General features: G+C 34.0%; 2 protein-coding genes across 4 annotated transcripts; one reads left to right on the top strand and one right to left on the bottom strand.

The window, feature by feature from the left end:
* Window positions 1-231: 231 nt before the first annotated feature.
* LOC110711488 (disease resistance protein At4g27190-like) lies at window positions 232-7925 on the bottom strand. Of its 2 annotated transcripts, XM_021889879.1 has the most exons (6): window positions 7655-7925; window positions 7430-7507; window positions 6212-6295; window positions 5094-5227; window positions 2548-3662; window positions 232-2337 (listed from the first exon to the last, which is right to left on the bottom strand). In XM_021889879.1, the coding sequence occupies exons 1-6, from the start codon at window positions 7702-7704 to the stop codon at window positions 535-537; spliced, it is 3264 nt and encodes a 1087-aa protein (XP_021745571.1). In that variant the 5' UTR covers window positions 7705-7925; the 3' UTR covers window positions 232-534. The 2 variants fall into 2 exon arrangements, with proteins under 2 accessions (XP_021745571.1, XP_021745569.1); XM_021889877.1 differs by having other exon boundaries at window positions 232-3662.
* Window positions 7926-8955: 1030 nt separating this feature from the next.
* On the top strand, window positions 8956-16163 carry LOC110711650 (disease resistance protein At4g27190-like). 2 transcript variants are annotated; one of them, XM_021890066.1, is made up of 5 exons: window positions 8957-9199; window positions 10259-13240; window positions 13951-14086; window positions 14656-14838; window positions 15244-16163. In XM_021890066.1, exon 2 carries the CDS (start codon window positions 10274-10276, stop codon window positions 13199-13201), a length of 2928 nt encoding a protein of 975 aa, XP_021745758.1. In that variant the 5' UTR covers window positions 8957-9199; window positions 10259-10273; the 3' UTR covers window positions 13202-13240; window positions 13951-14086; window positions 14656-14838; window positions 15244-16163. The 2 variants fall into 2 exon arrangements, with proteins under 2 accessions (XP_021745759.1, XP_021745758.1); XM_021890067.1 differs by lacking the exon at window positions 13951-14086 and having other exon boundaries at window positions 8956-9199.
* Window positions 16164-25792: the final 9629 nt, after the last annotated feature.

Raw genomic sequence — 25792 nt, 5'->3', positions numbered from 1 at the left:
CCATGTCCTCTGTTCAATCATTATATAACTTATATGTTATGGCTCAAATAATACAATCTATGGCATTGCCTAGGCCACACTTCATTAATTTATTTTTAAAATGACAAGGAGAGGTGGAAGCGTAATGAAAATTATATTAGGGTAGAAAGGTAAAAGTATAAAATTTCACTCCCAAAGTTGGGATTTGCTTATTTTAAAGTACATACTACAAGCAGCACCAGCTCAATCACCTTTGAAACAACGGATAATAATTACCATGTCGTATAATCAATTTCAATTCATACAACCTGAACTCCAGGATAACTAAGTACTTCGTACTTTTATGTTCTTTTACTCTCAGTACTAAAACAATAGTCAATAGGTAAACAAAATTAATTAAACAGTATATAGCTTAGACAACATACATAGAACTATATTTGATCTACTGTAAGTGTGATTAGTCTATTCATCACCTAATTAGACTCCAGTTATCTACTATGTAGTTAGTCTAAAAAAATGTGAAAACTTTGAACTCGAAACTGTACCAGTCCATGGCTACATCGAATTCCATATATCATCAGACTGGATTTCCTTAAAACGACCCTGAAGTTTAGCTGGTAATGCAGGATCCCGCCATTCCAAACCATCCCACCAGCAAGTCTCAGCTTTGATCTCCTTTATGGTGGCCTCAACAGGAGATTTTAGATCGAGATTCTTCATTCGAGGACAGTTGTAGATACTGATATACTCTAAGCAGGGTATATCACCACTATTCCAAATGTTTACCAGTTTGGGAAGATAATGAAGTTTCAGTACCTTTAACCTAAGCTCTGCAGCATCAGGCGGGTCAACCTCCATCTGGTCGTTTCCAACATCTTCAATGGAGTTGACATCAGTAACATTTGGTTCACAAAAATCGTTGTCACCAATATCGTGATCTGCAGAACTCTGATCCTGGCTGCTAATGACATTTTTCAAAGATTGACAGTCCTCAACAGTCAACTCCTCCAAGTTGGATAGAACAGCTACCATGGAACGACACAGAATTAATTCCAGTTTTGGGCAAGAATGCACTGATAATCGCCTAAGCCTTGAGAGACTTCCAGCTCGAATGGGACCTGCCCAAATCCAGCACAGGTTCCAGGAATAATGGATGCTCAAGAGCTCTAGAAACGGAAAGAAATTTCCTGTCCGCTTTGTGCTGTTTATTATTGCTTTTAGTTTCGGGCAATCCCTTACAACACAAATCTTTAGATCATTGATAGTAGCCCGTCCGAATTGTGTCAAGGACTGAGCAGTTAGGTGATGATCTACATAAAATGCTGTAGCTTGGGAAAGCACTTTACCAACTGCATCAGGCATACCTTCACCATTAACAAACCTCAAGCACCGATCTTGCTGATAATACTCATGTTCAAGGTAATCAGAAACATGAGAGACAACACGCTTGACATCATGGCCCACAACAAACTTGAAATGGGTCAAAGTTCGGTGTAGCCAAGCTGGACTCACATCAATGAAATACTCGAGATTTTTTATATCAGGAAAGTGGAAAGATAGGGAGCATAATTTTAAGTTGCTCACTTCAGTTGTTACATCCGATGCAACCTTAGTCCATCGTGGATCTCCAGGATATACATTAATGCTGAGCTCCTTTAGCTGAACAAGATTGGACATTATTCCCTTTGAGATCAACTGTGGTGGCAGCATGGCACATTCATCCTCATCCATGGATCCATAAAAGCAGACTTGCAAGTGAACTAAACAAAGCAACTCACATATTTGATCAGGCAGCTGGCATATTTCTGTACCATGAACATCAAGAACCAAGAGGTGTTTCAGAGCCCCAATTGTAGGTGGGAGGTAAAACAAACGTTGACAGTTCCGGAGAATCAATACCTGTAAGCATTCAAGTTTTGTGAGGGACTGTGGTAAAGATTTTATTCTGGTTTTGGACAGGTTTAGAATTTGGAGAGAAGACATGTTCTCGAACAAAGATGAAGGTATGACTCTTAAACAGCTATTTCTTTGGAGGAATAATGCTAATAATTTTGAGCAGGCTGGCCTTTTTGGTAGACTTGAAAGTGTATTATCCATCAAAAAGACCATTTTTGCTTCTTCCCATTCTTCCTCTGACGGTGGTTCACTGAGATCATCACCTGCTTTCAATATGGAAAGGTGACCTTCTGGTTGCTCAAATGTGGGATTGCTTATGTGAGACAAAAGAGTTTTCTGTGACAGTATAGACCTAAAATAACGAATCAAAAGCATTTGTAACCCTTTTGCATCGGAGAGAATCACTAATGCCAAATCACGTAAAAAACCATGCATCTCAACCATCAAACCATCATCAGTGCACTGCAATAAAGAGACGTCAATGAGATATTTAATAATATCATGTCCTCTTCTATGTGCATCTGACATACTCCCAGAAACAATGCCTTCATCAACCAAGTACCCTACAAGAGAAGAAATACTAACTGCTTTTCTTTCTGTGAATAAAGCATGATAGAGAAAGGAACTTCTAATATCATGTTCTTTGAGCCTATCATATCCAATTTTAAGTACCTGAAGGCAATTAGTCAATAATATGTTCTTTACTGTACTCTTCCATGCAAATATACTGCTATCCATTCTCAAGGCACTTCCAGCAACTTTTATCGCCAAAGGCAAACCAGAACACTCGTCAACAATTGCACGGCCATAAGGCTCAATATCTTCAGAAACCATGACATTACCCACATGAAAACGGAACAATTGTAGTGATTCTTTCCTAGATAAAACCTGAGCTTCAATGGTTCTATCCACTTCCATGGCTTCACAGATATGGATTGATATGGTTGTCAATATTATCATATAGTCATTATCTAGATTGCCGATAGGAATTCCCACCATTGGCAGATCAATATACTCCCATACATCATCTAGAAACAAAATGAACTTCCTTGCTAAAAGAGTCTGCAGAAGGATCATAGCAACTTCATCATCAGACTTTATATTTGGCACATTCAAAGATAGCTGCTGGATTAATGAATTCTGTATCTTTCTTCGGGAAGAGCATCTTGGTATAGTTACCCAAAGAACCAAGTCAAACGATCTCTTTACATCATCGCGTGAAAGAAAGGCTTTCATCAATGTGGTTTTCCCTATACCACCAGCTCCATATATGCCAATTTTCTTGACTTCTACATCCTGAAAAGCTGATAATAATCTCTGCAGACTGCAATCAGTTGATTTACTATACTTCGCTGTTGGCCAAGAACTGAAGCCCAAGTTTACAACATTTCTCAAGCGACAATGAGTCAAACTGGTTTCGATCTCTCCCTCTTTCGTTATTTTGTCATTTGCGCTAAATGTTGAGTCAACATTGTGAATCGTTGGTATGATGGATTCATCTAGTCTTATTTGACTAGTAACATCAGCATTATGAATCGTTGATATGATGGATTCATCTAGTCTTATTTGACTAGTTACATCAGCATTCTGATTTTGAGAACATTTTGCATAGGTTTCCCTCTCGCTGTCAGGAGTATTGGTGCCTTTTGAACCAAAAAATGGAATTCCTGTAATAGTAAATGACTCTGTTCCTGTCAATTCAGTTGGAGCTTCCAGTGCCCTACATTCATCCACGCCAAAGGATATCTTGAAAGATTGTGAGTCTGAGGCCCCACTGGTGCTTCCTGCTGCATATATCCAATTATGAAATAAAATTGATAGTTAGTATGCTAGTTTACAATAGGAAATAGAATTTGCAGATAGAAAAGTAGATATGCTGATTTCTCTGTGCACTTGTCATTTGGAGAGTAGAATAAGTATATGAAGCTTAAAGGAAACCTAGCTAGCAAATGAACAAAGAAAGTACAAGGATATAAATGAGTGCGTTAGATGTCAAGAGTAGTGTTAAGATGTCCAGTACTAGGATGATGAGTTGATGACATTGACAACATCTGAACAAAAAATAAAAAGAAATTTAAAAAATAAAAAATAAAAAATAAATAAAAAAAAACTATTCCCAAACTTTCCCCTATCTTCATTTTTTACTGATTAACTAAGGTTTCAAACCAAGGGAAATCTTTTAGGTCTGCACGTTTTGAAGAAAGTATGTAGTTATGTACTACAGATCAATAAACTACTAATGGTCCATCTGGTAGCCGGTTATAAATAGCAGCAATGAGAATGAATTTTAAGTGTAAATTAGGTACGATATTAACATTGTAATCCCCATAATAATGCAAATTCATCCTTAAGCATGTGTTTTCTTCATGTGTTTTCATTACCATCCATTACCACTAGGGAGGAGGTATTAGGTGGGAATGAAAATTATAAAGAAAAATGGACAATTTGAAGTGAACTTGCATTGCCATGGGGATGAACCTTGATTCACCTTACAAATTCACATACAAACTCATTCCCATTACCACTATTTATAGCCACCTACCAAACGGGCCATAAAAGCTTCACAAACTATCAAAAGGTGCTGTCAATAGATATAATAATTTCACGGTGTCACACATATCAAATTTGGTTCAACTACATAATTCTGTTCACCAACAGTATTCACACATCAAAACTTAATTCAACAACAATCTTAGTTATGTGTTTGTTTGAACCATATTAATCAGTAGAGTGACAACATTGCAAACATGAGCAACATAATTCATTATGTCATAGAAGACGGTTTTAAACACCATATGTGCACATCCTTATCCTTGGTTAGCATAAACTTCATTAGGTGTGTTTAATGAGTGGGGAGAAAAACTTCTCAATACCTGCCTTTTCTCCTCCCAGATGCCCATTCTTTGTCCCCTTTCATCCAAGGCTCAAGGTATACATATATACACCATAGAGCATAAAACATGATCTTTTTCTGTTTTAATCTGACATTTCTAGATGTCATTGGTTGATTAGACAATATAATGGGCAATTCCAATGAAGAGTCAGGCATTAAGATGGGACCTAATTGCTGGAAATTAGTTGTTGAGAATTGAAAGAAGTTGAGGTACAAAATCTGAAAAGAGATTGATAAAGAAGATTTCTTTGAAATACTTTAAACAGTTTAAAGCAAGTGACCGCTGATGTGAATTTACAAAATAAACATAAAAGTGAAATCTTACGTATAATTCTGGCTCCATTAGAGCAAGTATGAAGACCCTTATAGGAAATTTGGTAAGCATCACCTTCATCAATCCTCTGCACCTTCTTCACAGCTGCACAACCTTCTTCCTTATACGTACATCTGAAATAGCTCCTGTTGAATAAATTATACCATTAATCATATGCAAACTTGTGCACGTTGATACTAAAGAACAACACACAGCAAACGTATTCATTGATGCTTAACACAAATGACTAGGGGTAACGGCAGACAAACGAAGCATGGTCAGAACAACATTTAGGGCATGCTTGAATTGGGGGTAACAGCAGACAACTTATGGTAAAAAAAGGTGGATAGGGGTGGTGCCATGGTGATAGAGGGGACGATCGCATGGTGGTGCAAAGAGGAGGGAAGTATGGGGGAATTACCTTCGTTTGGGTGTAAAGTGGAGGGAGAAGTAGGATGTTATAACACCATTTCTCCCTCTTTTTCACATCACCACCATCTCATCCCTTTTACCACCACCTTTTCTTGCCTTCATGCTCCTTAATTTTTTCTTATTACCTGCCCCCCTTCTTGTGAACCCAAATCAAGCATGCCCTTAAAATATCTTCAACACCATTGTATCTACAAAATATTTCAATCTTCCATTACTATATGTTTAGATGAGAATCATTCCATCTCTTTCATGGTACGAGATAGTATTAATCTCAATAAACCACCAATAATGAAACTAAAGTAAGAAGTGCTACTATATAAATCAATGAAATGTCTAGTGAACTTTCATACAACCATGACAAATTATTATCATAATTCCTCGATGCTAGGATGTCAACAAGCCAAGCCCAGCCAAGTATTAGTCTTTTCGAATTAGGCTTGATAAGAACTTTGGAAACCTTACTTGTTCATTTCCTTTCATTGAATGAGTAATCCTTCCCCTAACTATTAGAAATTTTTTTCTTCAGCTTTATTTAAAGGCCAACTGATTACGTAGAGTCATACGCTCATACCATAATTTTAATTTCGTTTACTTATTACTAAATACCTATCATTGCGTGTCAATAGAATTATGGCCAACTCCTATGGTGCAATAAAAAAAGAACGGAGGAAGTACACAAGTTTATCAAGGACTCATACCGTGGATACTTTGATCCTAATATCTCTTTTTGCCCGTATTTCCTCCAAGAATATCCATCATCTGTAAGTTCCTGAACGACAATCCTAAGAGCCAAAAGATGTCAAAGTTTAAACACATATTTTCAGCAAGGTATAACTCAACACATTGTTTTTTATTTGTAACTCTTTTTTTCTCCTCAAACTTTCTCACGGAAAACAAAATAATAAACATAATTGAGTTATGGCAGATTTGTTTTGGTACATAGTTTATTCATGTGAGCTTGCTCCAAAAGTGTCACCCTTAACAGGTAAAATAGCCAATATAGCATATAGAAGAGCTTACATACTCCATAACTCCAAGTCAACAATTTTTTTTAAATGAAGGTCATAGCTTTTGTTGATTTAAGGTTTTCTCAACTACAAAAGAATAATCGCAATTATGAATGTATTTTTACAGGGGACATATTCCAAGGGAAAATAAACACTATGTTGTGTATGAAAGTTAGCATGTTACTCTAGAGGGATACCGACATGGAAGTCTATGAGTAGTCTACTTATCTAAGGTTGAGTTGAACCTTTATATAAGTCAATAGCATGGATCGATCCTGAACTGATGTAATTAAAATTCATCCTTATAAAGATTGGATTCATTATAGTAAGTAATGAACGTGATTAGTTTCATAACAAAAATCGACTCTTTATTGACATATGAACCCTAATGAAAACAAAAATTTGCTCTTGTGATAAATTGTTTGCGAAAGTTCTTTGTATTGCATGATTGAATGGAACTAGGCATGATTATATTCCCAAGAAAGATAATTGGTATTAAGAAAGGGCAAATCTATCATCTATCATGCTTAACTCATTATATGATTAATTAATCAACTAAAGTTCTCATTTCAACCAACTCATTTTTTATTAATACGTATTTCAATTCCTAATGTGTGTTAATTTATAGTTCTTATTCAAATCTATCCGAATTCGACCAACTTAATATTCATAGTTCATACTCCAACCTTCCCTCCATACAGTTGTTTCCATCTACGATAAACACTATACACTTGGCGGAATTAAAACCCGTTCGCAAATACAGGTTAATTGTAAATCACATAACTAACAAACAACGAAACAAGTCAACCAACAACAACAAGAACAAGAACTAACAAGCAAATTAGCAAAAAATAATAAATTGAAAATGGTAGCAAAAAATAATCAATTGAAAATGGAATAGAATCTTACTCAGTTGATTGTATGTTGCTTCTCTTACGTTTAACTGGGAAATGTGAGTCTTGCTTCCATACTTGCTCATACGATTTCCTGCATAAATCAAAAACCAAAAATCAAATATCAAAAATCAAAAAAATGCTGAAGTATATAATCAGTAATTACAAAAATCAATAAATTATTGTAGATTAATTATTGAAAAATCACATTTTGAAAAACAAATTGGTACTAAATTAGAACCTAATTCCAGAAAGATCTTTCTCCTTGCTACTGATCTTCATCAACTCCATATAATTTAAGGATCTAAGAGTTGAAAACTTCGAAAGGTCATAGAACGGGCCAGGGGCGGGCTGTAATGAGCCCGGTTACGCAGTAAATGTGGGCCCGTTGTGGTGGTAGGTGGTCAAGGAGAAGATGTGAAGTGGTAATGGCCAAAAGAGGGAAGAAATAGAGAGCCAAACATAAGTTGACTTTAATATCGTTAAGATGTTAGATTCATTCCTTTCCATAATATGACTACTTGCTACTCCCTCTATTTTTATAAAATAAATATTTTTATAGTACACGGTTTTCCTTAATCACTCGGCACATGGTTTTGTGAGCTACTCCCTTTGTTTAATTATGATTAACACGTTTTAACTTTTATTGTGATAAATTGTAATTATCAATATGAAGTATATAATGGCAAAAAAAAAATGGTCAAAGTTATGATAAATGTCAAAGCATCTCAATTATCATGCAATAGAGAGATTATTCTATATCATTTGCTCTTCTTGCTTAGAATTCATAAGTGCTTAATCAATAGAAAGTTGAAGTGAATGACTTGTCAAATTTGAATTCCAAAAAAAAAAATATATAGAGATGGTACGGGTTATATCGGGCTCGCGTGTGTTAGGCTTAGCTATGTTTGGCCCATAAATGTGCCTTTTTGCTATCTATCGTGCCAAAAATTTCAATAGTGTGCCCACAACATAAGCTCAGATTTCTATAAGTTAAAATTAATTTATTTTAGTGTGTTTTTCTATTAGAATACGAGCATGCCGAGTAGGTATAAAAGTGTGTCTTGCCATGCCAAACTTGTGTGACACAATGTGCTTTTTCTGTGCTAAGTCGTGACATGATACGAGCCAATCCAACCCATGATCATCTTAATTTAAAAATACGGCTAATTTCCATCGAAATTTATCAAAACATTAGATATTATTCCCTAAGTCACCAAAAGGCCCTTATATGCACAATTCCAACCAACACATACAAATACTATATAAAGTTTATAAACTACTTTTTATTTATTTTTTATTTTTTTTAGGGGTAGTATATAAATTAATATTATATGAATTTGTATGCACAATTCCAACCAACACATACAATTATACAAATACTAATATTTAAATGACTTCTTCAAAAAAAAAAAATTTTTTTTTAAATTGCTACCCACCTAGGCGGGTATTTCTTCAAAAATTAAGTGAACTAAACTAGAAAAACGAATTTTGTTATCAAAGAAATCTAGAAAAATGAATTAATCATATGGATTATGTTGCTTTTTTGTAACAACTAATCCAATCATTATGCAAAAAATTAACTTAAAACATACAATTATTAAAAGAAATTAAAAATATATAGTTCTAATTTTTTAGCAATGAATAATTTTTAAATCATTTTCTTGGGAACCATGGCGGTCGATAGAAGGCGACCAAAATCTTGCTGTTGAACTTGTCAGTTGACTTCTTCGAGGAGAGAGAGCGCTTCTGGATCTCGAATTTTTGCTTCACTACCGCTTTACTGGTATTCTTGCTTCTCCCATTTTTTTATTTTTTATTTTTTTCTGATTAAATTTCAATTTCTTAATTATCTGGAATTGGTTCTTGTACTATGCTGAAAGTAGTACTTTTGCTCATATTGTTTGATGCATAGAAAGCATAAGGAGTAGTAATGTGCTTATGTAAACGGGATTTAATCCGAGGTCTTAGATAAGAAATAGTAATGTAATCAACGGGATTTGATCCGAGGTCTTCCAAGACTTTACCAACTGAGCTATTTAGTTTGGATTTTCAATATAGTTTTGCCCTGGAAGTTTTGATATTCTTGCAGTTGTATATTAATTTGAGTTATTGTGTAGATATCATTTTGTTATTTGGAATTAATTAGTTTAAAAATAAAGGTTTGTGTAATCATTCAACGCTTAGCTGGTTAAATGTAAGGAGAAGTCTGCTTCATAGAGTTCAAATCCTAGCTTGATTGACTCATACTGCACTAATGCTTTTCTTGTTATTATTGGTTTATGCAACCTAGTGCACGATTGACTCATGTTATTCTCTTGATTTCGATAGTTTGAGGGATGAAATTTGATCTTTGTGTCTGTTTTTCCTATGTTTGGTAATGATTATTATAGAAATGGAGATCTTATGGAAATTTTGGTTCTTGATATAATTTCTTAGGTGTTTCTTTTCTCCTTTTTAGCCTAAAGGATTACTCTTGAATTCTGTTTTGTGTTTGCATCTTTATGTATGTCAATGGTCACAAAACGCTATTTTTATAATTGACTCACTAGATGTCATAAGTTCATAACTTCCTGCGTAGTAGCTTAATACAAGAATCTAGTGGGAGCTCAATGGTAGAGCTTCGACCTCCCAACTAGGAGGTTGGAATTTGGAGGTTTGATCCTCACCACCTCTAAAACTCATGGTTGGGTGATATGGTGGTTTAATTGTGGGTACTTTCCCAATCCCTTTCTTTGCCTCAGCCTTTTAAGGGCTGTTGTCCTCTAGGGACAAGAAAATACAGTAGCTTAATAAAGCTCTCTTGTGAACAATATGGCACTCATGCACCTCTTAATTGTTACAGTGGCACTGGCTCAAGATGGATGAAGCAGTTTCAGATAGATATCGCTCTTTCAAGGAGAAATATGACCTTGCTGTTAGCGTGGATGACATCTTCCAAGATCTTCAGCAACAAGCAAAAAAACTCTTTACCAAGGAGGTAGATATAAGTAAATTGATTAGTAGTCACTTAGCTACAAGAAAGAAGCATGAATATGGTACTTGGCTGGATGATGTCAAAAAAATAAAGCGGGATTTTGAGGATATAAAAGAAAGATACATGATTTCGTGCGAACATGGCCAAAGACTTGTAAATTTACCTAGTATTGTGAAGCTTTGTGAAGAGATGAAAAAAGTAACTGAGGCAATTGTTGCTCTTAAAGACAGAATGGAACCTGAAATCACCTTGCCGATGAGCAACAGTCTCTCTGAAAAGAAGCCTGTGAACGAATTGGATGACATGGATACATTTCATGATGTTGTAGAAAAGTTGTTGGGTTACTTGAGTGATGACAGTATAAAGAGTATTGGGATATGGGGTATGTCTGGAGTTGGCAAAACAACAATAATGGAAAACCTGAAATACAAGGTTGAAAAGAATGGCATGTTTGACATTGTAATATGGGTGACAGTCTCCAAAGGAGGGAGTGTTCGTAAAATACAACAGACTATTGCAGACAGATTGAAATTGAATGTTGAGAGCATCTGCAGTGATTATCATCTGCCGTTGATACTGCGTAATTCTCTGGAAAGGAAGAAGTATCTTGTACTTTTAGATGAAGTATTTTCGGAAGTTGATTTACGTGCTGTGGGAATTCTTCGTAGTCATGAGCATGGAAAAATTGTCTTGGCTACTAGATACAGATCCTTATGTGATTCGATGGATGTAGATGAAGATATCAAAGTGGAGAGGATGAGCAGAACAGATGCTTGGAAACTCTTCCGAAAGATTGCTGGTGAAGCAGTAGAGCATCCAACTATCAGGCCAATAGCTGAACGAGTACTGAAAGAGTGTGGAGAACTGCCACAGTTGATTAAAGTTGTGGCAAGGATGCTTAAAAATAAATTTAGTGAAGACTTATGGCTGAAGATTTTGTCAAAGTTGCAATCACCGTCAGATCATCAGCTGCAGCCCATGGAAGAAATGTTGAATGTTTTCAGACTAGTGTATGATGGATTAGGTGACAATCTGAAGCAGTGCTTACTGTACGGAGCATCATTCCCTGAAGACCATGAGATTTGCCAACATTATTTAATAGAGTGCTGGAAAGCCGAAGGTTTGATTGCTAAGACACACATGTTTTCAAAGGCACGTCATGAAGGACGGATTTTACTGGAAACTCTCATAGAAAAACACCTTTTTGACAGGTGTAAGAAGGAGTTTGTGAAAATGCCTCTCATATTCCGTAAAATGGCACTCAAGTTAGCCGATATAGATACTAATTGGTTATTGCTGGTAAGGCCTGATGAAAAGCTAGGGTATCCTCCAGTTGAACAATGGAGATGTGCCCGAGTAATTTCTCTGATCCGCAATAACCTACAGTGCTTACCTGAAAAACCTGAATGCTATACACTCTCTACATTGTTCCTCCAGCAAAATCAAATGCTAACCAGTATTCCACCATCATTCTTCCACTTCATGCCTTGCCTCAAAGTTTTGGACTTGTGTGGTACAGGGATCACTTCATTGCCAAATTCTATTACCGATTTAACCAACTTAAGGGGGCTGTATCTTAATAATTGTCAACAATTGGTAGCATTACCCAAAGAAGTTGGTGAACTCAAAAATCTCGAAGTACTTGAGATATGTCAAACTGGTCTTTGTAGTTTGCCTTCTGATATTGGAGAATTGACTCAACTTCAGTGCTTGAAAGTCTCCTTTATGAGTTCTATGAATCAAGAAACTCCTGACATGGACTTGATCCCTTCTGGTATGGTAAAGAAGCTTTGCTTATTGCAGGAATTAGCAATTGATGTTGATCCTCTCGATACAAGGTGGAATCAAATAGCAATTATAATTGCTAAAGAGGTAGCAACACTGTCGATGCTGAATAATCTTTCTTTCCACTTTCCTAGCTTGAAATGCTTGGAAGCTTTTATTGCTAACAGCAATTCCTGGAACAGCAGCCAGTTTCCTCTTACAGATGAGAAATTTAGATCCTTCCGGCTAACAGTTGGTGTCCATGTGGTAAATCAACTACATCAGCTGGACATCTCAAAATGCCTGGCTAAACGACATCTTAAATATTTTGATGGTAAAGACATTTCTAATGCAATCAAGGATGTTCTTAAACGAGTTTGTGCATTTGAGATGGTTGGTCATGAGAGTGTTAAAAATTTGTCAGATTTTGGAGTTGAAAACATGGAGTGCCTCGAAATTTGCATCATTGAAGAGTGTGATAAAATTGAAAAAATTGTGGGTGTCGATGCGCCTATGGTTGTTTTGTATCCCTGGCTGAAAGAGCTTCATCTGTTGAAACTTCAGCAATTTGAGACTCTCTGGGTGGGATCAGTCTTGCCTGGAAGCTTTGCAAAGTTAAATACTCTTACACTGTATGATTGTGCATATGTGAAAAGGCTGCTCTCCATTGAAATGACCAAGCATCTCCGGGACCTGCAATACTTGAGAATTGAGAAATGCTCTCAGCTTACTGAAATAATTGCAGCTGAGCATCCAGAGCTTGCTTTGTCTCTGATGGTGGACTCATCTGGCACGCTTCCTTCCCTGAAAAAGCTGGAACTCATTGGTTTACCAAGTCTTGTCAGTATCTATGGTGAGAGTTCCTTTGAGTGGCAGTCTCTTCAAAGAGTCGAAATCATTGCATGCGAAAGGTTGACTGTTTTACCTTTCAGTGGTACAAATGCATTGCGATTAAAATCCATTCACTGTGCTGAAGCTTGGTGGGAAGCACTAGTACTGCAGCATGAAGTGAAAGCTCAGCTACATGAATTTTGCTGTTTCATCTGATGATACACTAAGCTTAAGGGGCATGGAAATTTTTTGCAGGTAATCAGCTTTAAATGTTGTGATGTTCAATCATCCATTGTCTCTATCTACATTTTTTCATATTATCTTCCTAACCTTCTTCATCAATGCAAATTGACTTTTCTTTCATTAGCCAATGCTAACCTATACTGATATGCTAATTTAATTGCAGCTATTACATTTTTATAAGTTATATTCCATGTGTGCTGACTTGACGATTATGAGAACCCTCAATTATGACTTATGAGTGTATCTTCTACTTTCTTAGAGGAATTGAGGGCTGTCCTGTAATTAAGAATCTAGCTGAGGATGGTTTAATTTGGGTGAGTGGGAGGGGTGTTGGTGGTGGGAGGAGTTAAGATTGAATGGATTATAGAAAGGAGGTTTCTGTTCTATTTGGTAATTGTCATGAAAGAGGGGGCAGAAGAGTTGGGTGGATAGGTGGTTGTTCGATGTTTAGTAATCGCATAAATGAAGAACAAAAGCCTTGAAAAGTGGTAATATGCCTTTAAATAATTGTAATTGGGCTATCAGCAAGACTTTAAAGATCATTATTTTCTATATTTATTTTGTAATTAAGAACAAAATTATCTTTCTTCAGGAACATGGAAAAGCTGTCATTTTGACAAGTTTGTATATTCTTTTTCTTCCTTCTTTATGGAGTGATATATTGGCAATATCGTACAATAATAAACAATTCCCTTAGTAACGTGCTTTGTTTAATCTTTCAGTGGCTTCTGCCTTCAGAAGGTGGTTTTTTTTTTGGGAGCCTGGTGGGATAGAAAAGACATGGAAAAAAACAGGAGGTTTTTGGCAAAGAAGTTGATATTTTAAGCTTACAGAACCAATACGATATGGTGTGACCAGGTTGCTATTCTATTTCTGACGATAATTTGATGAAAATTTTTCTAGTTTTGGAGGCAACATACAGCATCATGGATTTTACCAAGGATCATTCATCTCTATATTTTAAGCTTGCTGTATGAATTGAAATAAAAACTTTGAAATACTCAAACAGAACAAGAATTGATTAATTTGTGTGTGGGTTGGACAGTTGGAGGGGGGGGGGGGTATTGGCCATTTCTTTTTTGGAAGATGAGATTATTGAGATGTTATATGCTTTAAATTTTTCTTCGAAAACCCGGATTTTGATAAGGCTTAAGCCTTCAGGTATTATGCTTTTCACCACCGATGTTTGGCTGAAGCATCGTTGCTGTCTGAAATGGCTCTCAGACAAGTATTAGCAGTATGCATCTTGTTGCAGCTTCTGCTGGCCTTTGTTTTGAATGTTTGAAAATCCTTTTAACTGGTAAATTTATAATGTTGCCTTTCTCTGTTGTTGTTTGTTTCCTATCCTAGGTAAAGTAATGCCTTCTTTTTGGTATAATTCTTGCAGTTTCTGTAACTTTGGCACTTATATTTTAAATTCCTTGCAGATATCCTCGTTTCCCCCATATATTTGGATCCTGTTACCTCACCTTCCAATCTGTACATCAAATGAGGAACATATATAAAAATGTTTACATTACATGAGACGCGAAAGAAAGAAAGGGGATACCATGCTGATTCTTAAATTAAAGGCAAGTTTGATGACGTTCCATTTGTTTCCTTGGTTTCAGGTTGGTTAAAATTAAGTGTCGTTGTGTTATTTTGAGTAATTTTTACTGTTGCTAACCTTGCTTACAAACTAAGTACCGTTCTGTTAGTTTGAGTAATTGTAATTGTTGGAAAGCTCTACATGTTGGCGATGTTGCATTTTAAAGTAATAAAATGGAGGAATTGAAGTATTATACTTAAAAAATTTAGCGTAAACACATTATATATTTAGAAAAATATGAGTACCCAAAAAAACCCTGAATCCAGAAGGTTCTTTAGAAAGAAAAAAATTATAGACCTTTTAAAGTATTACAAACCATGGGTTTTGTAAAAAGCTTGTTAAACTGTTTTTAAGAGTCTGTCCTAACTCTTTGTTAATTGTTACACATGGAAAACAAAGAAACATTATTCTTGCTTGGTCTTGACAGGATGCAGCTCCAATCTTTGAATCTCAGTTCCCATACTCCGTACGATGTAGGCAACCCTCTATATAACTCACAAGCGTAAGCATACAAATGCAAATAGACATAGGTGCATGGGATAGGACACGAGGAAGAGGAAGATTAGCTATTAGCTGGTAATAAGTACTTTTTAACGCAAGAGTCCATCAGTTTTGTGAGGGATTCAGTAAGCTTGTTAAAGGCAAAAGCACGGGTGAGCTGGGTTCGTGACATATCAAGCACTTTTTGTTTGAAGTCATTAAGCATATTGGTTGTATGAACCATCAGGCACTCTCTGAAGGCATGTACATCTTCTGGTGGGCATTGGCCATTCCGTAATATCTCAGAATACTTGATACTTTCTTCGTTGTTGAATTTTTGAATTTCTTCGGCTGCATTGCTCAAGTTCATCAATACGTTTGATCTCAAGCTCAAAATTCGTACTGATAATATATGGGCTGCATCTAATCTTGCAAATAGGCAGTTTCTATCAGTGGTAAACGTCGCTGCTGCCCGAGCTACATGATTACTGCTTAGTACAATTAGCACCACCATAAACATCTTAACCAATAATCATCTGTTTGTTTCTTTTCTCGGCAGTTGCCCCCATTTTATGTACTGCTATTACTTTTTTTTTTTTTTTTGAAGAAATGTACTGGTATTACTATTTACTACATTGTCTACATACCAATATATATGGATCAAAATCCAAGGTGAACCTACAATAATTTTATTTTATTTATTTATTTATTTATTTATTTTAAATTTTGACGGACAATATTCTTCATTCTTTCATTATATTTTTGATATAGTCCAACGAGGTTTAACGTGGTTCCCATTCCGATACTTCGTATTTCATATTATTCATTCTTATATTGCCTTCATTATCAATGATCAATATATATATAGATTATATACGCATCTACATCAAGTATGCTGCCTTATTTAATTAAGGAATTTCATTCCTTTTTTTTTCTTAATTATTTTTTTTATTAAGAAGTCCAACAATTTTACGTGCTTTCCATTTTTTTAATATTAAATTCTAATTCATTTTTACATTATTAATTCTTAATTCATTCTTGTTGGTACAAAGTGTTTTGATGTGTGAATTTTGTGAAAAACAAAAAATCCAATGTTGGTGAGAAATGGAAGGTCTTCCTCCTTTATATAGTAAAGTGTGGAATATTTGGGTGTGGCTCTTGGGCTACCCACATTTTGTGGAGAGGGAGGACTTACCTACTAAGCCAACCTATCACACACACGCGCGCATCGTTGTCAAAATCGCGATCAGATCGTAGGATCGTGCGATCCTACGATCCCATTTTAGCCAAATAATTCGGATCGGATGCAGAATCGCAGAGTAAGCAGGATCGTACAGGATCGGGTGGGATCGGACGATCTTGTTTTTCATTTAAACTATTATTAGTTTGTACAGGATCAGTCAGAATCGAGTAGGATCGGTCAAGATCGTACGATCTTACTTTTTACTTATTAAAATGAGCCTAATGTAATCAAACTAATTCTCTAAGCTAAGAAAATTACTATCCAACTACTAAAACTATAAATTTTACCATTTTTATGGCTTAAAAAATGTTATCTAATTATATAACAACCCTTTTATTACTATTTTTATCAATTTTGTAGAATCTTATGATTCTACGATCCGATTTTGCCGATTCAATCCTACTCCTCTCACCGATCCAAAGTAGGATCCCGATCCTGATAACCTTGCACGCGCGTCAAATTGAACCGAGTCGGGCTGGGTCGGGTTTATTAAATAAACTTAATTTTTGAACATGTTTTAGTGCCTTGATTTTTGCTAAACGTTTTTTGACTTGACTGATTCCCTTCATAACCGTTTTAAGACTCATTCAACATTACCGTTTTCTAGTTAATTCCAGAATTAATGCTACCGTTTTTCCCTAATTTATGGTAACCGTTTTGACTGGGTTAATTACCGTTTTTAATTGACCGTTTCGACGTTAATCACGCTGGTTTTGGAACGGTTTTTTGCTACCGTTATGCTACTGTTTTGCATATAAAAAATGTCTTTGTTCACCGTTTTAATCATAGAAAAAAAATTCTCTAATCCTCTTCCTCTAAAGAATCCAGAATTCGAGCAGTTTCATTATATTTTTGGTGCTTGGTTAGTCGGTGGTTCTGTGCAAATCCATCGGTATACTTTTGTCTTGAGAGGCTGTTTTATCCTGGGGACATCCGGTACGTACGAGCTGCTTGCACAACTTCGAGGCAGTACCGTGAATGTTCTAAAGAGAGAGACATAGTCCGCGACTCAGTCTCATTCCCGGTAACATTGTTCTTACTGTTTTTGTTCCTGCAGTTCAATTTACAACAATTCCTTTACACTAACTTTTGTTTGTAGCTACTACATCGTGTGATCAGCCACTATCATAGGGGTTACTCTGTTAGGGTTATAGATTACTGAATTTACTCTATTTACTCCGTTTTCTTTACTACGTATGTAATTTTTTTTTTTTTTCCAGACAGCCACACAGTATGGCCATGTCCCGAGCCTATTGATTAAGCACTATCTTTCTTTGAAGAAAACATAAGCAAACAATCAATTATTCAATTTAATGAGTAATAATTGATTGAATTTCGAAAATGCTTTGTCTAAATTGTTCATCGCTTGTTTGTAATCAAAGACATAAATCGGTTTCGGTATAAGTGTACACCAAGAAATTGTTGCTCTTCGCAGCTTGTAAGCTGTGCCTGAGCTACATCACTACCTTAGCACAATTATTAGCACCACCACAAATATCTCAACCATCTGCTTGTTTTGTTTTGCTGCCCCCATTTTGTGAATAAATTGTATTGATATTACTATTTAGCAATATATATACACCTAGATATGTATACATAAGGTCCAAGGAGTATTTTATTAGTTGACGTGTTTTGAATTTAGCCCTATTCATACACTTTTGACTTTCCTTTGTTCGTGTTTTGTGATTTATACGTAATGAAATATATATAATCGTGTGTAATCTTGTTAGATTCGTCACGATATATATTTTCAAAATATCAACTTTTTATTCGTAATTTTTGCTTATTATTAATTGAAGATATTAATGGTTGAATTTGTGTATTAATTTGACTAAAGAAATGCGTCAACTAAAAAAAATTGAGGAATATTTTGACATAATCCAACAATGTTACGTGATTTCCATTCAGTTTTCCTTAATTAATTCTTACATTATTATAATTTTTTTTTTTTCCAATTCCCTCCTTTATCATGTTCATTATTATTATTGTGTACGGGGGATATAGTATAAGCAAAGCAACCACGAAATAAGTAAATCAATAAAAAAAAACTAAACAAACTCACTTTCTGCGCACTATCAGCAGCGCAAAACCCAAGTCTATGCACTCCTAAAGACCAGCAAATCATATTCTTTTACGAAGAAAGATTGTGATCTTCCAAAGAATTATAATCATATACTTCTATTTGTCAACGAATGCATCAGTTTAATTAAACATGTAGCATAGTTTAGTCAACTTTAATTGATGAACTAGTTTTATGTCCGAACGATCCCCAAGTTGATTGAACTAGTTTCATGAAGTGAATTACTATTTGACTTTCATTTAATTCAATCAGCTTGAAACTATGGTATTAAATGAGCTCCATAATATGCCCCCTATAATTTTTAAAATGACATAATCATCCAACCACCACTAACTTTGACCAACACCACCTTGACCACCAGCTTCACCACCGTTACCACGACTCCACCACGTTGACCACCCATTCCACGACGGCTGACTAGCCACTAGAATTGTACTTTCCAGCCACCTAAATGAGCCAACGACGGTCCGCGTACATATTGGAGGCACTTAATGGAGACGACGAACCTTCACGCCACCGACTCAGGTCTAATTCAAACTTTTTTGTACATACTCTGATGTGGTTGGTTGCATTTGATAGGCGACCACCTCCATGGTACGATTGTCTATAATACGCAACCACACCATGGTGACCATGGTGAGGTCTCTTATTATAGGCAACTACACTATGGTGTAGTCGCCTATTAAAGGCAACCCACCATGGTATAGTTGCCTGTAATAGGCAACCACACCATGGTATAGTGTGGTTGCATATTACAGGCAATTGTACTTGAAAATAGTATTGTACACCCGGGTGCACCCGGAAGGCGGAAAGAACATACTGTTATTTGACAAAGAACATATCGTGTATGACAAAGAACATACCTATATATGTTTGATAATATGTTCTTCTATACTTATGTTCTTTAACATATGTTGATTAAACATGTTTTTTTGGGTTCAATAATACAAAATATGTTCTTTGAATTTGGCTCGTATATTCTTTAATTAAATTTGGCTCTTTTTTTTTTTTGACTGGCTCGTATGTTCTTTGAGGTAATGAGTTCTTTAACGTATGTTCTTTAACCTATGTTAGCTTTAACGTAGTTCTTTAACTTATGTTATTTAACGTATGTTCTTTAACTTATGTTCTTTTAACATATGTTATTTTGAATTTTGAAATTTAAAATTTAATTGAAAATGAAATCTTGAATTATTTTTAGTTGAAAATAATTTTAGAGAGAGAAAACTGAAATTATTATCGAAAGTTGAATTTTTGGAGAGAGAGAGAACTATTTTTGAGGAAATGATATCTTTGGTAAAAAAAAATTCTGTCAATGTGTAATTTTTCATGAAATTTTAATAAAACTTTTATCATGTTCTTTTTGTAATATCTTTATGTTCTTTAGTAATGCATGTTCTTTGTTAAAAACAAACATGTTTTTTTTCAAACACCTAAATGTTCTTTTTCAAACACCTAATGTTTTTTCTGCCTTTTTTTTGTTTAACCGGGTGCACCATGCGCATGGTGCTCCCGGGTGCACAGACCATGCATTAAATTATACCATGGTAGTGGTCGCCTATTATATATAAACGGATTTTTTTTTATAAGCGTAAAAAATATAAAACTTGATATTACAAATATAATAAGACCCTACATGACTATATTATCTCTTATTAATTAATGAAGATTTATGGTTAAGGTTTTTGAAGTTTGACTCAATTTTCTTGCAATGGGGCAAAAAAATAAGGATAGAGGGAGTATTACCTATCAAATTGGATGTGCACAAATCATGGTATCAAGATTAAGATACAATAATTTATTTTATCTTTATTTATTTATTTATTTATTTATTTATTTTGAGAAAAGATACAATAATATTATCACTCGTAGTATACTACTCATCTGAGAACTCTACTATACGCATTGATAATGGTCAAATTATGTGTGTTAGTATACTACTCTACATGTGGCAATACTTATAAAATGAAGGAATAGAAGTATGAAGTACAATATATACTTAATAATTTAGCGGAAACAAATACATATATATATATATATATATTATTATTTTTTTAATTTTTTTTTTATATATATAGTATTACAATCAATTAGAAAGTGTACGTAGAAACATCATAATACTACAAGCACACGCACACACTCGCATACACACGTACAAATGCAAATCAAATAAACATCATGCAACAATTAAACCAGGTATTCCTCTAGGGGATAAGGTGCAATTATAAACTGCGCCGTCGTCAATGCTGGCGTGCTTAAACGGTGCACCACTAGCGCGCATTTGTTTCAATTCATTAACCATTTTGCGTTCTACAGCCTTTCGGCACTCCATGAGCGACTTAACCTTACGTAGGTCGTTTGGAAGGCATTTGCCAATCCGTAACAACCTTGAATAATACTCTTCAAAGTGTCGAGTTGTTGACGAATAATCTGAAGGAAATGTCCGTCGAGCAAGTGTAATCACTAATTATAATTAGGATAATATGGAGATTAATTATTATCGGTTATTTTAGGTAATCATTTGTTTTGCTAGAAATCAACTATGATTTGTGAACTAATGCGATAAGTTAACTACTAATAATAATCCGGTCCTATGAGGTCACACATATGAGTATATGATTGAATTAATATGCATAAAAAAGGCATTATAGCCCAAGAGATGCGATTATGTAAAGAGGTGCGATAGTCTATTATAAATATATATGACTAAGTGACATAAATGAAATCATACATATCTTTTCATTAATCACAAAAACTTTTCTCTGACATAACCTCCAGTAAAAGCAATAAGGAATTGTTCCTTGTTCCGTACTAGCATACGTGGAGATTCAACCATTGCTCGTGGACCAATATTAGAGGAACGACAATTGATGTTCTAAAGATCTCTAATTGAAGATAGAAGTGCCCTCTTGCTTTGTGGAAATCACGCATCGAGGGTATGATATTCTAATCTTATAATTCATATTATTATATGCATGAAATCCTGTTTTAGGTGCTAAGAAATAGTTTCTTGAAATTCCGCTAAGTGCATCTAATATATTCATACATAATCTGCCAATGCACCACTTAGTTCGTCAAAATTCTCCGCCCTTCCTATCGTAAAGGAAGTAGCCATTCCAGTAACATAAATTAAATATAACACTCCTGCTTCTTCTGGGCACCTTGGATTAAGCTGCGACTGAGCTGCAACATGTACATTATGACTGCTTATTAGCGCCATTAGTATCACCACTAACATCCCTACCATCTTCTTGCTTTGTTTTTTTGCCCCCATTTTCTATTTTTCTATTGATTTCGAAATTACATTACACCTTATCAATATAAATTCCCTCCGTTTCTGAAAGTTCGACTCACTTTGCATTTGCGCGGTCTCCAATGAACATCTTTGACCATGAATATTTTTGGCTACGTATAAGTGAAAATTATAAAAAGTTAATATTTGAAAATTTTATAATAAGCTAAGGGAAATCTAATAAGATCCCATATGCTAATTTATTTATATTGTATAAATCATTAAATATGGTCAAAGTTATTTTATTTTGACCCTGTAAATAGTTAGTAAGTCGAAATTTCAGAAACGGAGGTAATATATATATATATATAAATGGGATCATATTAGACCACATCCCTTATGTGAGAACCCTATATATATGAGGACTCATTATAACCGTTGGATCAATTACATCCAACGGGCACAATTAATCCCAATCAAACATAATTTCAAAATAGGGTCACATCCTCTTTTCTGGCCAAAGGTATCTCATTGCAAAAAAAAAATATTGATTAAGATGTGTCATTGCAAAAAAAAAATTTAATTAAAGTGTGTCATTGCAAAAGAAAAAAAAAAAGGTGGTTTCTTGCAAAAAATTGCTTATAAAAGATTGTTTTTTACAAAATTTCCTATTGGATGAATGTGCGTGAATCATGATTTCAAGATTAAGATACAATAATTTTGAGAACTCTACGCATTGATATTAATGGTCAAATTATGTGTTAGATAATACTCTACATGTGGCAGTATTTAATTATTTATAAAATGAATGAATTGAATGAAGTGCAATAGTGCATTATATACTTAATTAATAATTTAGCAGCAGAAACAAATACATATGTTTTTTTTTACAAACAAGAATAGTCTGTACGTAGGAAAAAAGCTCGATAATTACTCACACGAGTCAAAAGAGTCTTACCGATGACTACTTTTTTTTTTTTGAATGGCCGATGACTACTACCTTGTTACAAATGGAACAACTAAACAAAAGTAGAATTAGGAGGAGGAGAGTGGTTCACAAATAAGGCTTATGAGCTTCTATACTAAAACCAATTGGCAATAGTAAGAATAACTCCTCTACCTTATAATTAAAGTGAAACCTTCTCTTTTTTTTTTCAATGTGGGACAATCACAAGTGGGCTATAATGGGTTTCAACACTCCCCCTCACTACCATGTTAAATTTCGAGACAATATGACAATTAGCCTATTATGTGTTTAATGGTAGAGTATGTGTTTTCAATACTTTTGTAGTATAGTATTAATTTATTTGTGTGCAAGATTAAAGCATAAGTGACAATTAGCCTAGATGGTTAAACAATGTTCTTTCTTCTAAGAGGTTAAGTGTTCAAACCTTTTAATCCATATTTTTTTTAAATTTAGTTGAAACAACATGGAGTATTGTTGGTTGCGTGTGGGTGACGTGGCATATTAAAGAATTGAGCGGGTGACGTGGTGTATTAAGGAATTGAGTATGTGACGTGGCGTGATGAGGGGTTTATGTGGCACATAAACATTGTTAGAAATGTCTTTCAATATATTAGTATAGATTTTTTTATAAATTGATTCATTCTTACATTAATTTATTACTCCGTAATTCTTTATTCCTTTATTTATTAAGTTGTTCATTGTGTATGCGAAACATAAAAAACATAAACAAATCTCATCATATCAACACAAATTTTTATATATGGCTGACCACACCGTGTGGTCAGCCATCATCGAGTTACTTCATTAGTGTTAGAGGTTTACTCGGTCAGTGGTCAGCCATCATGGAGTTACTTCATTAGTGTTATAGAGGTTCACTCGGTCAGTGTTACAGGAGATATATACATACATCTAAGATATTATGACTTCTTTATTCACTCATTGAATCATTCTCTCGTTTGCCTTAATTAATTGTTCGTATATATATATTTTTTTAAGTCCAACTGTTTTACGTGCTTTCCATTTACTGTTTTTTAATAAAAAAAAAATTTGATTTATTCTTACGTTATTTAATTACTCCGTAATTTTTTATTACTTTGCATAAACAACCATCAATTGATTGATTAATAAATCATTTTTTAAAAAAAAAAAAACCAAACTCATGCTCCAGGCGTCCACCATATCATATTCCACGCCCTTCAACTCCTAAGAGCCAACAAATCATAATCTTTTAAAGATCGAGATTTATAAATTATTATGATCTTATATTTTTAATTTCACAACTTGTCAATGGACGCATTGATTTGATAGGACAACGCATTGCTTTAATTAACCATTAATCATATATACAAGCCCTTTATATATGTGTAGTAACAAACTTGACAATTTGCGACAAAACGTCTAAACGTAATTTTGGGTTAAATGTGAATGATAAGATATTGGCAATTAGGACTTGGCCTACTTTTAAAGAGATTTGATCCTCTCAACTTTTCCAAAAAGAGAAGCAACTTAGATCTAGCTCACATCAAGATCCAAGGAAATCTTACATTACTACTACTTTATTCACTCACTAATTTTGTACCGCGTACGATGTTCGGGTAGTTTATTCAAGTTTTAAGATTAAACTTTTTATTTATATGCTAAAATTTAAATCATATCATTAATATAAACACTGTTATGAGAGGTATATATCCCTTTTATTTTACTATATTTTGATGTAGGATACCATTTATTCATCTCTTAAAAAATCATTTTTTTTTTTTTTTTTTTTTTGTGTAATCCCATTTTTTATCTTACCTAAGGTAGAACTCTAATATAGTAAATTTTTTATCTTATTAATAAATCTTGATAAATTTATCGAAATTCACTAATCTAATATCATATCACTAATAAATAAAGCTGTTCTCGCAGCCAGGCCACGAAACATCGATACTTGGCATTCCAATTTTTTGCTAAGTGTCGTGCCACGTAGGTGACAAATAGATATTATTGTGACACATAGGATGCTAAGTAAGCAAATTTTGGATAGATTTTTTTAAGATAAAAATGTTGTATGGAGTTTATTATCGATATACTTCTCATATATCATATATACAAAATTAATTATAACTTTTAATAAATATCTTATAACTCATTACTATTTCCATCATAAAATTCGTTTTAAAACGTTCTTTAAAATGAGATCCATTTATAATATATTTTAATAAAAATAGAAAATCAGTAAAAAGAATAAGTTTTAATTAGAAATATAATTTTATTTTGGTAAAAATACTTTCAGTTCATTATAAATAATTTAAGTGCAATAAAAAAGTAAGTTAATAATAACAAAGATATCTAATTACAAATAAAATTACAAAAAGTACACTATTATATAAATAAGCGATATGATAGCGTATGTCTAAATATTTTACATTATTAAAAGGGGTTATATGATCATATTTAACCTTCAAGCTAAAAATTTTAGGACAATCCGAGCATCGCCCAGACACAAAACTAGTTTTTTCCCAAATTTTTAGAGAGCCACATAGGATAAAATTTTCTTAACGCGCCATATAGGATAATAAATTTTAGTGATAGCCAATCAAATACGAGATATGTAAATTCTTTTATAATTAAATAATTCAAATGCCACACAAGCAAAATTGGTGAATGAGATTTTAATGTTTAAATTAATTAAATATAATATATTATGTTTTGAAATTAGGAATTTTATCTAAATATATAACCAATATATAAGAGGAAATTCACAATTTAATATTATATATATATAAATAAAGTAGGCATTTTTGGAGAGCATTCGGAGCGCCACGTAAGAAATATACTTATTTCGACCAATAAGAAGAAAGATTTGTATTTTATTTTTGAATTAAAAAATTATGTCGCCACCTAGATAAAAGTAACGAATTAGATTTGATATATCTAAAATTTTAATTTCACGTAGATTATAATCCACGAATTAAATTATTTTAATGAAAAA

Source organism: Chenopodium quinoa, unplaced genomic scaffold, assembly GCF_001683475.1.
Source record: "Chenopodium quinoa cultivar QQ74 unplaced genomic scaffold, ASM168347v1, whole genome shotgun sequence".
Lineage (NCBI taxonomy): Eukaryota > Viridiplantae > Streptophyta > Magnoliopsida > Caryophyllales > Amaranthaceae > Chenopodium > Chenopodium quinoa.
The sequence above is the reverse complement of the archived record's forward strand: the minus strand, read 5'-3'. Positions and strand labels throughout refer to the sequence as shown.